The sequence below is a fragment of the Protopterus annectens genome, chromosome 12.part0 (assembly GCF_019279795.1).
Source record: "Protopterus annectens isolate FY-2018-M chromosome 12.part0, PAN1.0, whole genome shotgun sequence".
Taxonomy (NCBI): Eukaryota; Metazoa; Chordata; order Ceratodontiformes; family Protopteridae; genus Protopterus; species Protopterus annectens.
The window spans coordinates 525,742,549-525,758,906 of record NC_056746.1 but is presented as its reverse complement, the minus strand read 5'-3'; the positions used below and the strand labels follow the sequence as shown (position 1 = coordinate 525,758,906).

The window sequence follows — 16,358 nt, the reverse complement described above, 5'->3', positions numbered from 1 at the left end:
ATTTATAAATTCCAACACCCTGGATCAGCTTTGTCCATACCCCCACCAGGGGCAGCAATATCCTGGACCTGGTAATTACCAATATGCGTAACAGATGCTTCATGCCAGAGGTCAACTCCTCGCTGGTCAGATCCGACCACAAGCTAATCACCCTAGACATCCATACCCCACCCCCACCCTCCCACAAACCACCGTAAAAAATTTCTCCAAAGCCAACTTCATGCTCCTTAAGACAAAAGTGGCTAACTTCACGACACCCATACAGATGGGAAATAGAAACAAGATTGCTGAATCCTATACAAATGCACTGTATAAGCACATGCAAGAGTACATGGACCGTGCCATCCCCAACAGAACCAAGATGCTATCCTCCCAAAAAAGGAAGCCAATCTGGTGGCCCCCTACCATAAACAAACTCTACAACAGAAGGAAGAAACTGCTGCAAAAGAGAGTAAAATCCCACGATTACAGAAACTCCCTGGTCAGCCTCAGTAAGAAGCTGCGATCCCTCATAAAATCCTCCAAAGCTAGTAAAAAAATAAAATTGCCACTGATTCTAAAGACAAATGACAAAGCATTCTACAGCTATGTCAAGAATCTCAATGGCAACACTCAGGTCTGCTCCGTGCACAGCACAATGGCACTAGATTCACTGAACCAACTGATATTGCCAATATCCTGGCAGACAGGTTCAGTGCAAACTTCACCCCCCCCTCACCCCCCAAAGGGCCCATCTACATACCGGGAGATTGCAAAGACCCTGCAATCACAGACGCACAAGTAAAGACTGCACTCTCCAAAGCCAAGAACACAGCATCCACGGGACCAGACAACATCACAGGCTGTGTTTTGCACGAACTACAGAATGAACTGGCACCCCACCTAAGTGCCATGTTCAATCATAGCCTCACTTCAGGCTTTGTACCTACGGAATGGCGCACAGTGACGGTTATCCCACTCCACAAAGGGGGTGCCACCATGGACACCGGGAACTACTGCCCCATTAGCCTGATGAGCCTGGTCTGCAAGGCCATGGAACGCATCATCATGGAGCTTATAAACAGACATAGGTAACCTCCAAACTCTGGACCCCACTTGGTTTGGGTTTGTAAAAGGTAGATCATGCCTACTAAACCTGACTGACTTCTTTGAAGCAGTCACCAGAACCGTGGACAAGGGTAAGGTGGTGCACACAGCCTATCCTGACTTTGCCAAGGCTTTCAACACCATCCCCCAACTCTGGTATTATAGATAAACTCACTGAACTGGGCATAAAACCCTCTGTCACAAGATGGGTGGTCAACTGGCTCACTGACAGAACCTACACAGTGAAAGTAACCAACCCCAAATCCGACTTCAGACCAGTGACAAGTGGAGTACCACAGGGTTGGGTCCTGGGTCCTCTCCTGTTCGGTATCTATTTCTCAGAAGTCCAGGCTAACACAGCTGAGCTCTGGCTAACAAAGTTCGCAGATGACTGCAAACTAATAGCCATAACAGAATCACCTAAGGATGTGGACATTCTACAAAGAGGCCTCACTGAGATTGATGCTTGGTGTCAAAGTCATGTCCTAAAGCTCAATGCCAAGAAGTGCATGGTCATCCCCTTTGGGAAAAACATCATACCCATGAACTACCACATAGGTGGTAGCCTACTAAACACCAAAAGTGTGATAAGAGACCTTGGACACAAGTGGACAGTAGTCTCTCCTTTGATAATCACTTCGCCACAGTAGTCAGGAAATCCTTCTATGTGGCACACCTCATCACTAAGGGGTTCTCCTCCAGAAAGAGAGAGGTCATCATTCCTTTCTACTCCATCCCTCATCAGACCCATTAGAGAGTACAACGCCCCATTTGGCATGTACCTCGCAAGGCATCTACAACAACTAGAAAGGCCTCAGAAATACCAGCCTCAAACAGATGCCATATACAGACCGCCTCAAAAAACTCCAGCTCTACGTCGCATATCACCTACTCAGAGGCGACCTCTGCCCAACATACAAAGCCATGTCTAACCCAGATCGAATGGACATGTTACACTTAAAGAAATCCCAATTTCTCTGAGCCACATGCTCCAGGGACCTAAACCTAGTCACCACAATAAAACAGAACATACTGGAGGGATAGAGTACTGTCCCAGAGACTGTGCTTGTCTGGAACAGACTGCCCATTCATGTCAAGCAAAGCTCCTCATTGGCCCTCTAAAAAAAAATCTTGACAACTGGATGGGAAACAGGAAACTCACCCTGGGGATCACTTCTGTAGTTCTGCTCTACAGGGGTGCAGGAAAATAATTTTCTTGGGCGGCGATAGCCGGGGAACCTCCTTTGGCTAGGCTTATACAGGCTCTAGGGCTGATAGCCTAGTACTTGCCTTTGAACATCACAGTCCTGCAAGCATAGCAGTGTACCATGGCACAAAAGGTATGCTAAAAAATTTCAGCAAAACCTTTTAAAATAAGAATAAGAGCACTCATTTAAGGGTAATATGTGCACATGAGCCCCCAACAATTAAGATGCAGAAGGCTGGTCAATAAAGGTATAAAATGTTTAAAACTGCACCAATGTGGTGCTTTTTAAAGCATTCCGTAATGAGGCCACATTCTCCTGAAATAGCAAAACTGCTGGTGTGATAAAAGAAAAAGCATGCAGTACTAAAAATAAACAAACATCTATGATTGGGCAGGCACCTACCAGAAATGGTACCCGAGTAAGTGCGATTCAGAGCACTAGCACAGCTTCTAAAAGTAATAAAAAGTTTATGTCATCTGTTCCAAAAAACCAACACTGCATACCTCACACACAGAAATAGAGAAGGTACCCACCATCTTCTGTGTGGAGATATGCGTGAATGGGCATACCTTCGTTGAAGGTTGTGCGTCAGGGCCGGCAAGTCGGCACATAAAAATCTACTGCCAATCATTAGCGGACCGGAGTTCCGCTGTGTTGACCCCTAACTGGGAAAAGCCGAAAGACACAACAACAACCCAAGACCACTAAAGAGTAAAAGGAGCTTGGTCATGATAGCCTAAAACAGCTCTCACCATTACTGTGCTGTAGCAAAGGAAATGTTATGTACAGCAGGACATGAAGGATGACCAGCAGTGAGAAAGGGTTCATGGCACTACTGTCTGTATCAAAGACGAGATACTGTTAGAGATCTGAAACAGTTCTGGCCTCCACGTCTTCGGTAGCAAACTGTGGTATACCTGCAAGACAACCTAACACAGTACATGACACAGGAACTTGTATGCCTGTTTTGTGTATCAAACTTTAAAAACATCACTTAGCTGTTAAAATTTTTAAATGAAGACAATATCCTTGTCAGGAGATTACACGCAAGAACACTATACAAAGCTAAAAGATCACGAGTAACTTTTGTAAGGGGGATACAAGGAATGGTGGCAATTGATATAAATAAAGCAAAAACAAAGAGATACTATTTCAGGAGAAAAACTAAGGAGAAAAAAAAAAAAAGACCAGAACACCTCAAGTTACTATTATGTTTGACGGGAATTCTTTAATGCAAAGAACATTGCTAAACTAAGAACTGCTCACATTTTACACAGGCTGTCTTTGCCCAAATGTGAAATAATTTCAACCTTTTCTAAATACAGCCAGTACCTAAAACTTAATGCCATCTTTAAAGGAAGCTTTGTGAAAAACATTCGGAGCTAAACTTATTACAGCAACAGTAAAAAAAATGGCAAACAATTTGTTGGGATTAGGTATATTCACGTGACTTGTCACACGAAATATTCAATTCAGTTACCCACCTTACCGACAGATGGAAAACCAATCAGTGCCACCCTGGCATCTCCAGATTTCATTACATCGAAGCCTTCACCTTTAGCTCCAGCAGATTTGGATGGTTCCAGAAGCTGTGCTCGGTATTTCGCAAGTTTGGCTTTTAGCAAACCCAGATGATATTCAGTTGCTTAAGGGAAGAAAACAAATGAACTTTATAAACAATACAAGAAACATGCCTGGCATTACTACCTCTAAAATGCATCTACCACACAATGCACATCACAACTATGACAGGACAATTCATGTCCTCCCTCCAAAATGAACCATCTTGCCCGCAGAATTAGTTTACATTTTAACTACACAGTACACATCTATTCAGAACTGAACACGATCTTAAAATTACTGACTATATTAAAAAAAAAAAAAAAAATCTCATCATGGCTACAGTGCTTGCATCATCCTCTCTACATTTTGCACAAACTTTCATTATACTATATCTTTTTGCACTTTACATATAATGTGACCTTTGGGCCAAGGCAGTTCACATTAAACAAGTAAAGTCATTAAAAATGAAAGTTATGTACTCACCATAATGACAGATGGGTTGTCTCATTTTCGTCCGGTTCAATCTTTTGGTTGTCAGATCTGACCTTGGTGCCTTTTTTTTTTAAAGCTCTGAATCCCAGGCTCTTACTCCTCTCCTATCCATTTGCTGATATATCACAAGTTACAATCTACACTTTAAAACTAAAGTATCTAGATGCTAGGGGACATAGTACAGCAGAGACCCTGTCCGTGAAATTTTCTAAGATGAGTTTTTTTTCCAGTCACTAGAAGTGGTCAGTGAAGGGGGAAGAAGGGAGGGATGTTAACTGTGACAAAAAAATGAGACAACATGGATCTATCATTATGTTAAGTACATAACTTCCCTATTCGATGTGGTTTATTTTCATCTGATTCATAAGTTCACAGATTAGTACTAGGCTAACTGTCCTTGAGGGTCATTTTAAGCCTAGCCAATTAACCCAGACTCCCATGCTGGGTGGCATTAAGGGCATTCCAGAGAATAGTGGAAACAATAGGAAAGCATGATCAAAATTATATATGCCTAATTTATAACGGGATACAAAGGTTTGGACAGTGGACTATGTTGCTGCTGCACAAATGTCAATGGGAACTCTTCACGAAGACCGCAGAAGTAACTACTACTCTTGGGGAATAAGTTCTTTGTTTTGTTGGTAAAAGCAATCCCAGTTTATTATAAACAAAGGAAAAAAAAACATTTAGAAAGTGCGACTTTTGATACACCTTTACTTAACTTTGATTTGGAAAAGGATATGAATAGCTGGTCTGCCTTTCTGATATCCTTGGTCTGATGCAAGTAGAACCCAAGCTGTCAAACATCTAGCACATGTAGCATATATTCTCCTTTGTTTGAAAACCTGGGAAAAAAGACAAGCTCGTCAACTGATCGAACATTTGTTTTGAATGTCACCTTTGCAGAAAAGAAGAATTTGTTCTCAAGCCTACTTTGTCTACATGAAAAATATATGGTGGTTTGCAAGATAGTGCTTGTAATTCAGAAATTAGTCTACCAGAGGTAATTGCAACAAGAAAATAAGTTTTCAACAAAAAACTTCCAAGTCTACTGAAGCTGCTGGTTCAAATGGTGTTTGGGTCAGGACCTGAAGCATTATAGTGATATACTATGGAGGAACTGGGTCTCTGATTGGAGGTCTGAGTAAGAAAGTGTCCTTGAGGAAGGCTTTAAAAACATTTAAGAGAGGCTATGGAAGTGTTATTGTGCCCAATATGAAAATATGACATGGCAACCATCTGCACTTTAATAGTGGAGAAAACTGGACCCCTTCTGAAAAAGCTCTAACTAAAAAATCCACACTTAATAGAAGGGGTGCAGAGGAAGGATCTAACACGTGGAGGATGTAACCAAATGAGGCCGCAGGAAGGGGAACCATTAATGCCAGGGCCAAAACAGAGCACTTAGGATAACTCTGGACTTGCACATTCTAGCTTTCTGAATGAATTTTGTTAATAGTGGTATCGGAGGACAGGCATTGAGGAGAGCTGGGGGGCAACTGTGAATTAGAGCATCTCTTGGTGATCACACCGAATCCATCCACAGGACAAAATAACTATTTTTTACTTATTTATTACATTTTGTTGATCGGGAATGTCCGACTGGGCCAGAGACCAGTTTTCAGCGGAGGCCTGGGGAGAAAAGCTCCAAAAGAAATTAAAATACAAGCAGATTTTAGATAACACAGATCATCACAAAAATAGAATGCATTTTTAAAATATAACAAAAAAAAAAAAATATTACATATTCAGAAGAAACATTACACAAGTATTGTGTGTTTTCTGGTGGAGATCCAAAGGGAAGATCTCCCTCGATGAACAAACAGGATGCTGGGAACTGAAAACCTGTTAATAGAAAAGGCTCTGTAGAGAATAAACCAGAAGTTGAGAGAGCTAATGGCAAAGGGGGTAGAGGATGTAGAACTAAATTACAAAAGAAACCGGAGGAGAGACTGTTTGGAGAGCAGCTAACAAGAGAGGAGAGGGGGTTTTAACCAGGGGAGTGGCAGGAGCACAGCCAATGGCTGCTAAGGTAGTGTTTAATAGTGTTTTGAATTGGTCATGTGAGGGTATGTTCCTTAGGGTTTTCGGGAGGGAGTTCCAGAGCTTGGCTATATTGTGGGAATACAGGGAGTCGCCGTGTTGGTTGTGGGATTTGGATACCTTAAGTAAGAGTTTGTTGGAGGATCTGAGAGCTCAACGGCTGCAGTATGGTTGAACTATGGAGGATATGGCAGGGCAGTTATTGGGATAGTAGATTACTTTGTGGGTTAAGGCTAGATGATCGAGAGACAGAAGGTGGGGTAGCTCTAGCCAGTTTAACGCTGAAAGAGATGAGCAGTGATGGGATGCAAGTGGGAGGTTGGTGGCAAATTTAGCAATTTTATGGCAACATGATTCCAGTTTACTGAGGTCCAACTTCCAGAGGTTAGTGAAGGCAATGGAACCACAGAGAAGGGTACTTAGGAGGTGTGTGCATGCAGTGGCAAGCCTGGCATTGGGTGTTAGGAATGGTTTAGCTCTACTCAGGCTACCTAATTTGATGTGGACTTTGATGGTTTGGGTAATATGTATGTCAGATTTGAGGTATTCATCTATGGTAATACCAAAGGAGTTTTGTGTGGTTAGTGGGGGCAATTTTGGTACTGTTAGCAGAGGTGATGGATAGCGGGATTTGTGAAGTTTTGAATTTTTTATTGCTAAATACTACAACTTTGGTTTTGTTGGGGATTTAAAATGAGTTGGTGTTGTGAGAGGTAGGATTCGATATCCTGAAAAGCAGACTGCATTCTAATTTGGAGATCTAGGTTGGAGGGTGGAGAGAGCAGAACAGATAAGGGTAGAATAGTCAGCGTAGTGAACTATGGAGGCATGTTTGGTTGCTTTGCAGAGGTTATTGGTGAATATGATAGAGAGGAGTGGACCAAGAATGGAACCTTGGGGGACTTCCACAGAGGTAGGGAGAGTGAGGTGTTCCACACTGTGGCCTGTTGACAGTTAGAAAGATAACTATGGAACCAGGTTATTGCAGGTGAGCTGAGGCCGTAGGTGGACAGTTTATTAAGAAGGAGCTGGTGGGACAGTGTCGAAGGCTTTAGACATTTACTGGGAAATTCCAACAGGACACTGGTCCTTTTTCAGCGGAGGCCTGGGGAGAAAAGCTCCACATACTGTAAAATGACAAGTCAGTAACAAAGTTGGTGACATATTTTAGAGACCTCTTAGGTACAGATTATAGTATTAACAAAAAAAAAAAAAAAAGGTATGAACAATAACACAAACATGTAGTTTAAATAATATAAACAGCTTAATGTACAGTTTAAACAATATAAACAGCTCATTATACATAGTATATGGTATGAATAGGTTTTAAGTATGCTAAGCAAAGGAAATTAGTATATTTTCATTAAATTGCCTTTATGGAAACAAAGATTAGATCAGCCAGAGAGGGGGATTTGAGCAGAAATGAGCAGAAGTGGGTGGAGAGTATTTAGTCTGGGTTCGGGCAAAGGCAGAGCCAGTGAGATTTTAGGTGCAGTTTCAGTGCAGTCTTGAAATGACTGGAGGAAGTTAGGGTAGTGATGGTGGGGGGGGTATGTTATTCCAAAGTTTGGATATGGCACAGGAAAATAGAGATTCCCCTGCTGTGTTTTCGGCTTTGGTGACCTGGAGGAGATTTTTGTTGCTGGAGCATAGGGGTCTGAAGGATTAGCAGGGTTGGAGAAGGGAGTGCAGTGATGAGACTTTGAGAGGGTAGTTTAAAAGCTTGTGGGTAAAGAAGAGATGATTCAGGTGAAGAAGTTGTGGGAGCTGGAGCCAGTCTGGTTCTCTGAGGGAGACACAGTGGTGGCTGCTGTAGGGAGCACCACTGGCAAATTTAGCAGTTTTGTTGTAGCATGCCTCTAGTTTGTTTAAATCCGATTGTTTAAGATTAGTAAGTATGGAAGATGCATAGAGTAAGGTGGAGATTAATTGGGAGTTTGCAATAGCGATTCTAGCAGTTTTGGTGAGGCATTAGTTGTTTCTATATAAGGCGCCAAGTTTTTTGTGAACTTTTTTTTATAGCAAGGGATATGTGGGTATCAAATTTGAGATTGGTGTCAATCTCTCCTCCGAGTAGTTTGGTGTGAGCTGATAGAGGTATTGTCTTTGGCAAGTATATTGAAGTGAGGGGGGTTTGGGATAGATTTGGATGGTTGAAAAATTAGGAGTTTGGTCTTATTAGGGTTAAGTAGGAGCTGGGAGTTGGATAGCCAGCTTTCTACAGATGAGAAAGATTCTTGTGTGATCTGTTGGAGTTCAGGTAAGGTGGGGGCAGAGCAAATGAGGGTGGAATAGTCAGTGTACTGTATGAGTGAGGCTTGTTTGGAGACAGTGTGCAGGTTTGTTGGCGAAAAGGGAGAATAGTAGGGGGCCGAGGATGGAACTTTGGGGAACACCAAGGGTGAATGGAAGACAAGGAGAGAGAGTGTGTTTTCCCATACAACTGATTGCTGGCAGCCATGGATGTAGCTGTGAAACCATTTTGTGGCTGGTTTGGAGACAGAGAGGTTGGAGAAGGCTGAGAGTAGAAGTTCATGCACTACAATGTCAAAGGCCTTAGACAAATCAAGAAATAAAGCAGAGAAGAAGAAGCCATTGTTTTTGTGCTGAAGGATATTGTTAGTGAAGGAGAGCAGAGCAGTGGTTGTGCTGTGATGTGATATTATTGGTTAGGAGGGAGTTAGAGACTTGGGAATTGATACATTTTTCTAGCATCTTGGAGAGAGGGGAGAGGATGACAATAGGGTGATAGTTGGAGGTCGGTGGAGGGACCACCTTTATAAAGGGTATTATGCGAGATATTTTCCATAGTGATGGTACCTGGGATTCTGATATAGAGCGGTTAATTAATATGGAGATAGGCTATGCTAGGACTTTGGCAGCTATTTTTAGATATTCAGCAGGGAGGTTGTCAGCAGCAAGTTTGGTGGGTTTGAGTTGTCAGAAGTTTTTTTTTATGTAGGAGGAGGGAACTGTTGAGAAGGAGAAAGCATGCCGGGGTGAATTGGCATATGTTTGGGGGGGGGGGTTGGAGTAGGTAAGTGGTGTTTGGTGAGAAACAGTATGGTTTCTGTGAAATGTTTGTTAAAGGATTCAGCTATGTTGGAGTTGGGAGGGATACATGGAGGGGGGGTTGTTTACTTTGACATGGCTAAGAATAGAGTTAACTATAGACCAGAATGGCTCTGGGTTGTGGTTAGAAGAGTTTAGTGAAGTTTGATAGTAGTGTGCCTTGTCTATTTTTATTTGTTTTTTGACTTTATTACGTAGTTCTTGGAAAATTGTCTGAGGGTTTTTTGTTAGAAGCCAGTGTTCTCAAGCTTTATCCCTGGTCTTCATTAGGTCCCTGGTGGTTTTCTGTTGCCAGGGGGAGCTTTTTGTTCTGACTTTGGAATATCTTAGGGGAGGGCATGGATGTTGAGGATGGTGTTGTTAAAGAAGGGGATGACCTCTTCAAGGTTGAGGTATTTTAGGAGGTGACCAGTTAATATTTTGGAGAGAGGAGATAAAAGGAATGGGGGTTAAAATTAGCTTTGTTTCGAATTTGTCTATGGGTGATGGGCTTGATAATGTTTATGTGATGGCTTAACAAGAAGGTTGGGGAATGGTTGCTGAGGCTTTCAGATAGACAGCCAGATAGGCAATTGTGAGGGTCTTTGCTGACTAGGATCCAGTAAAAGAGTGGTATGACTATTACTAATTTGCATTGATCCGAGTGGGGGACTATTAGCTGTGAGAACCCATGGAGATTTAGGTGAAGGGCTGGGTGGTAGGTATTACAGGAAAGCCAATTAATGTTAAAGTCGCCAAGGATGATAGTTTCTTGGAGTAGGGAGAGATTGGCCTAGCTTAGGAAGTTTTCTACAGGAGGTATGTTTTGGCCTGGTGGGAAGTAACAACCTAATATGCTAATTGTTTTTTCTGGGTTGATTTTGATTGCTTATTCCAACTTTAAATACGTCAGTAGACAGAAAGCTATATGCTTATTCCAACTATACAATAAGGCAGTAAACAGCAGCAGCGTTCCTACAGCAATTACGTACATTAACCAAGGAAACAGCAGTAATAGAATTCTGGATGTTGCTAGATGCTTTTCCAACTTTTTAAATTTTTTTTTAAACCAGTGGAGTTTACAGCAGTAGCATTTCTATGGCAAATTCAGGATATAAACAGGAAACAGCAGGAAAAAACACTAAAAACACTACTTGTTGCTAAGGGCAGTTTACAGTAGTGGCGTACAGCTGGTGAAACTCTGATACACATGTCTTGCAATCTGTTAGGGTTTCAACTACTGAACACAAACAGCTTTTCTATATTATTGCATTTGTGTTAAAATTTAGGTGAATTTAGCGGATGCCCAGGAGAGTAGGTGTTCAATACTGCGGAGGTTGTTACCAGGAGAGAGGTAGGTGGCTGTAACAACTATTCCTTTATTGGGGTTGATTTCAAGGTGGGCGAGTAATACTTCAGAGCTGGGAAAAGTGGGAGGCATATGGTTCAGTTGGGTTATTTTGAGGGTATTTTTAAACATTACTGCAACACCACCACCGCGTTTGTTGAGTCGATCCATTCGTATACTGTTGCACTTGTTGTTTAGGTATGAGGCAAAAAGATCACAGCAAGGCTGGCCCCAGCTCCTGAAAATCTGTGTTGCCACTGTCTGACTGAGGGATCACTTGTTAAGCAGGAGAAGGTACAGTTGTGCACACATCATAAATGTAGATGTGAAATCCAAAGTCTTGGATCCTGCGTCGGTTGCCGTCTTCTCTTCCATGACGTCAGGGGTATAAACATGCAGCCGATGCCATTTTCTTTAGTTTTTCTTGCCCCCGATGTCAGGTGCCCCCAAAAAGGTAGCAATATATATATATATATATATATATATATATATATATATATATATATATATATATATATATATATATATATATATATATATATATATATATATATATATACAAATATAAATATATATATATATATATATATATATATATATATATATATATATATATATATATATATATACATATATATATATATATATATATATATATATATATATATATATATATATATATATATATATATATATATATATATATACATACATACATACACACACACACACACACACACACATATATATATATACACACATGCATCAATATAAAAACTTTACCTTCATCTACAAGCAAATACACCACATAAGTTGTAGAAGATAGAGAAGGAAAGCTAAACTTTAGAATGACAGGGGGATGGCAGGAGGGTAACCTGCACTGCAACAGTGAATACACTCGAACATCTACATTTATGGTAAATGCCCACAACTGCACTATGTTCTTCGTGTTTCACTGTTGCAGTCAATACATTTGGGTAGAATCCCAAAGCTATGGTTGGGAGGCTGGAGCTAAACAGCATTAGGTGCGGCTATAGGGCCCTGCAGCACTGCAGTGGCAAAGCCTGCCCTGGACTTAGAGTAAAGAGGCAAATGATAATGCTTTGTAAAGATGTGAACAGAACTCCAAGTAGCAGCCTCTAGAAGGTCTTTGGTTGGCACTCCTCTGAGAAAGGCTGCTGAAGTAGCTGCAGTTCTGGTGGAATGAGACTTAATGCCTTGGGCACATGTTTACCATGGTGTAAGTAGCAGAAACGGATGCAGTGGCTTACCCACTTTGAAATTGTCTGCTTTGAAATAGCCTTTCCTTCTGATCCTGCAGCAAATGACACTAGTAATTGCTCAGTTTTTCTTAGAGCTTTAGTCCTGCTCAAGTAGAATCTTAGCTGTCTGTGTACGTCCAAGGAATGCAGAATTCTCTCACCTTTGTTCTGCAGATTTGGATAAAAAGTTGACAGATTAATTATTTAGTTAAGTGTCACACTGGAACCCACCTTAGGCATAAAAGTAGGATTTGTCCTCAGAGACACCCTGTCTGGGTAAAATATGATAAAAGGCTCTACAGCCATGAGGGCCTGTACCTCTGAAACGCTTCTTGCTGAAGTAATTGCTAGTAGCAGAGGTGTCTTCCATGATAAGAACTTTATAATCAGCAGTAGCAGCTGGTTCAAATGGAGGCAGGGTGAGCTTTTCCAACACATAATTGAGATCCCATGCAGGTAATGGTGATCTTCTAGGAGGCCTTACATTTTTGGCTCCTCTAAGATACTGCTTTATTAAAGGATGAGAAAAAAATTGGTGGCTCTGTATTGTAATGAGCCGAAATGGCAGAGGCATGGAATTTGATTGATGAGAAAGAAAGGCCTTTGTCAAGCATCTCAGTCAAGTTTTGTAATATCTGAGGAATATGTGGTTCTGCTGTATCAGTTCCTTGTGCTTGATTCCAAGCACAGAATCTCTTCCATTTGTCTGCATAAGATTTTCTAGTACTAGGCCTTCTGGCTTCCAAAATGAAATCCATCACAGCTTTACTGAGAGGTGTTGTTTGTATGACTACATGATTAGCCATGCTGCCAGGTTCAGAGTCTGTAGTTGACTGTGCAGGATCTGATTGTTTTGCTGGGACAGTAGTTGTGGTCTTTGAGGCAAGGTCCAAGCTGGGTATTGAGACAAGTTCCTTAGGACTGGGTACCAGTATTGGCGGGGCCAGTCCAGGGCAATTAATATCACCTTTGGCTTCTCTTGTCTGACTTTTAGGAGGACCTTGGGTAGAAGAGGCAGAGGAGGAAAGGCATAAACTGATAGGTTTTTCCAACTGAAGGATAGGGCGTCCACTTAGGATAGGGAGTCCACTTTCCATGCTTGTCTGTGATAAGTCCTTGTGCAGAATCTTTTCAATTAATAATTTTGAGGAGAGGCAAATAGATCTATGTCTGGGCTCCCCCATTTCTCTGTTATCATGCTGAAGACTTGTGGATTTAGTTTCCACTTGTGTGGATCCATAAGGTTTCTGCTTAAATCAGCAGCCAGAGTGTTTTGTTTTCCTGGCAGGAATTGAGCTTGAATATGTATTTGGTAAGTCAAAGCTGTGTCCCACAGTGCCATGGCTAATCTGCAAAGGGGGTATAAGTGTGTGCTCCCTTGCTTGTTTATATACCACATGACTGTGGTGTTGTCCGTCTTTATCAGTAGTTGTGCTGGATGAAGTAACTCCTTGAAGGCTGTTAGGGCATTTTGAACAGCTAGCATCTCTTTCTGGTTGATATGTAGATGCATTTGTTTTGGTGCTCTGAATGCATCTTCCTGCCATGTGGGCCGCTCAGGCATAATCTGATTCGTCTGTTAAGGTTTGGCTGGCAGGGAGTAGAGTGAAGGGCCGTCCCATGTTTTAATGACAGGCCTTTGCCCACCATAGAAACTCCTGTTACAGGCAGGAAATGAGGGGAATCATTGTTGCCAGACTGTGTGAATTTTGACTCCATAAACTTTTCAGGCACCATTAAAGTTTCTTCATATGCAGTCTTGCATATGGAATTAGTAGGATGCAGGATGCCATGAAGCTCAGAGCTGGCAGAATTTGTCTTGCAGAAGACTGTGCTTTTGTTGCCATCAGTTTGAAGTAAGTAGTCAGTTGCCTTTGTTTGTCTGGCGTGAGGTAAGCCATCTGGGCAGTTGTATTCAAGCTTGCACCCAGGAATGTTATCTTTTGAGAGGGTACCAGTTGTGATTTATTTTCGTTCATTGTGTACCCCAGGCATGTTAGAAGCCTTTTCACAAATGCCAGGTGTCAAAGAAGAGAGTGTCCTTGTTCTCTGCTTGAATGAGACAGTCATCCAAGTAAGGATATATTTGTATACTACTTTTGTCTGCAAAATGCAATTACTGGTGCCAGGCACTTTGTAAAGACCCTGAGCGCAGTAGACAAGCCAAAGGGCAGAGCAGGGAATTGGTAATGCATTAAGCCAGCCTTGAATCGGAGGTATCTTCTGCACAACTGTCTTATTGGGACATGCAGGTATGCCTCTTTTAGGTCTAAAGTCACCAGCCAAGCATTCTTGCCCAGCATGGGCAGAAGCTGCTGCAAAGTCAGCATTTTGAATTTTGGAATGTCCAGATATGTGTTCAAAATCGATAAATCCAGTATTGGCCACCAGGCCTTGTCCTTTCTGGGTACCAAGAACAGTCGAGTAAAAACCTTGTCCTTTTTCCTGTTCTGGTACTGTCTGAATGGCCCTCATATCCATGAGTGACGTAACCTGTTTCTGTGCCTCTGCCCATTGATTTTTTGGCAGATCTGGCCATTGGCAGAGTGTGGAAACGGAATCTGTATCCCTGTGATACGATGTTTAGTACCCACTTGTCCTGGGTTATTAACTGTCAGTTTTGAGCAAAAAGTGCTAATTTTCCCCCTATGGGTGCTGCCAAAAGTTAAGTGCTTGGTGTAGGCAGAGGGAAGGTCATTGGGACTGCTTTCTGTAGGTTTGCGCTTTATCTCCTCCAGATTTGGAGGTGGATGCGCCCCACTGCTTTGACCTATACGAGTCTTGCGCCTGGTATCTGGAACCCTTAGGGTGTCTGGATTTGCCCCTTTGAGCTCTGTTTGACACAAAAAAGGACCAATTTTTTGTAGGCCAGTGTCTTCTGAATTTTGGTGGCTGCACTTGTAAGAAGTCTTTAACAGTTTGTACAGACTTAGCTTTGTCTTCCATTTTCTTTAAAACCTCTTCTGCCTTAATACCAAACAGAGAATCATGCTGTAAAGGTGCATCTTACAATTTAGCTTCGTCATGATCAGGCAAATTTTGTTCCTTTAACCAGGCATGCCTTCTAATCACAGATCCAGTAACTGCGGCCCTGCAGGAGGCCTCTAAAGAATCAAAACCACATTCCAAAGTATGCTTTCCAACTTGTTCAGCTGCATGCAATAATTCCTGCAATTCCTTATTTTCTGCACATTCTGAAATCAACATCATTTTTTGTTTCATCAATCCCATAACATGTTGTTAGTACTTAAGCATATGAAATTGACAGTGTAAGGCCCGGATTGCTAAGGTTGCAGATGTAAAAACCTTTTTCCCCATCTGTCCAATGCCCTTGAACCTCTGTCAGAGGGGGTAGGATTTTTTGCTGCTGAGGCCTTAACTCCCTTTGGGCCCTGTGAAATAGTTTCAGGGTCAGCAGCAGGGTTTCTAAATAAAAATTTATAAGAGTCAGGGATCCTGTAATATCGGTCAGGCTTACTGAGCCAGAGGTAAGGAGTCATGGGTCAAGCTTGACTCTGAAAACACAAAATCCACAATGTCTAAAATGGGGAATGGCTAAAGGCTTGTGCTGAGGGAGAAGAAGGAAATCCCTGTGCCTCTTTTTTGATTCTGAGAAGTCTCGACTCTCCCAGTAAAAATGTTCCCTCAAAGTATGCAAGGTTTTTCCAAATGAATAATCCTCAGGAGGAGATGCATATGGAATAGACTCCTCAGCATCAGAATCCTCATAGGGAGGTATTGATAATTCCTGATCAGAAGAGGAATCAGAAGAAATTGAAACCTGATCTGAAGATTCATAATCAGTGTCTTGCCTAGGCCTCTTATCTGGAGGGGGATGGTTACCCCTGATCAAGGTAATAAGGTCTTCAGCCATTTTGATCATCTGTTTTTTAGGCATAGAGGCCTGTAAACGTGGCTCATGCGTCAGTTTTTTAGTTTTAGAAGTTGCTTTTGTCTTTGGTTTTGCAGCTGTCGTCGGTTTGATATACAAATGTTGAGGTCTGAATATACCCTCAGAAGCCGGTGCCTGCTCAGCGGCTCCGGACCCATCCGAGGGAGATACATCAGTCCAATACCTTGAGTATCTTGCGGCATGCCGGACTCCACATGGGTGTCAGTAGAGGCCTGCAACTCGAAGGTAGCGGGTATCAGGGGCTGCGAAAGCGCCTCACTGAGTACCGGCGAACCAGCGACTGGCTTAGGAGAAGCTTCGCCATCGGTTTTGGATCTCGACTGCCTTTGACCTTTTCTTTACGTTTTATATGTACTCCGGTAGTCGGATTGCTATCCAACGACATTTCTGGT

General features: G+C 42.1%; 1 protein-coding gene across 1 annotated transcript in view; it reads right to left on the bottom strand.

The window, feature by feature from the left end:
* DRG2 (developmentally regulated GTP binding protein 2) overlaps positions 1-16,358 on the bottom strand; it is an 808,865-nt gene that overhangs the window by 753,023 nt on the left and 39,484 nt on the right. The window contains exon 2 of the mRNA XM_044089666.1: positions 3,779-3,939. Coding sequence (XP_043945601.1) covers positions 3,779-3,939 — 161 coding nt within the window. The remainder of the gene's footprint in view (positions 1-3,778; positions 3,940-16,358) is intronic.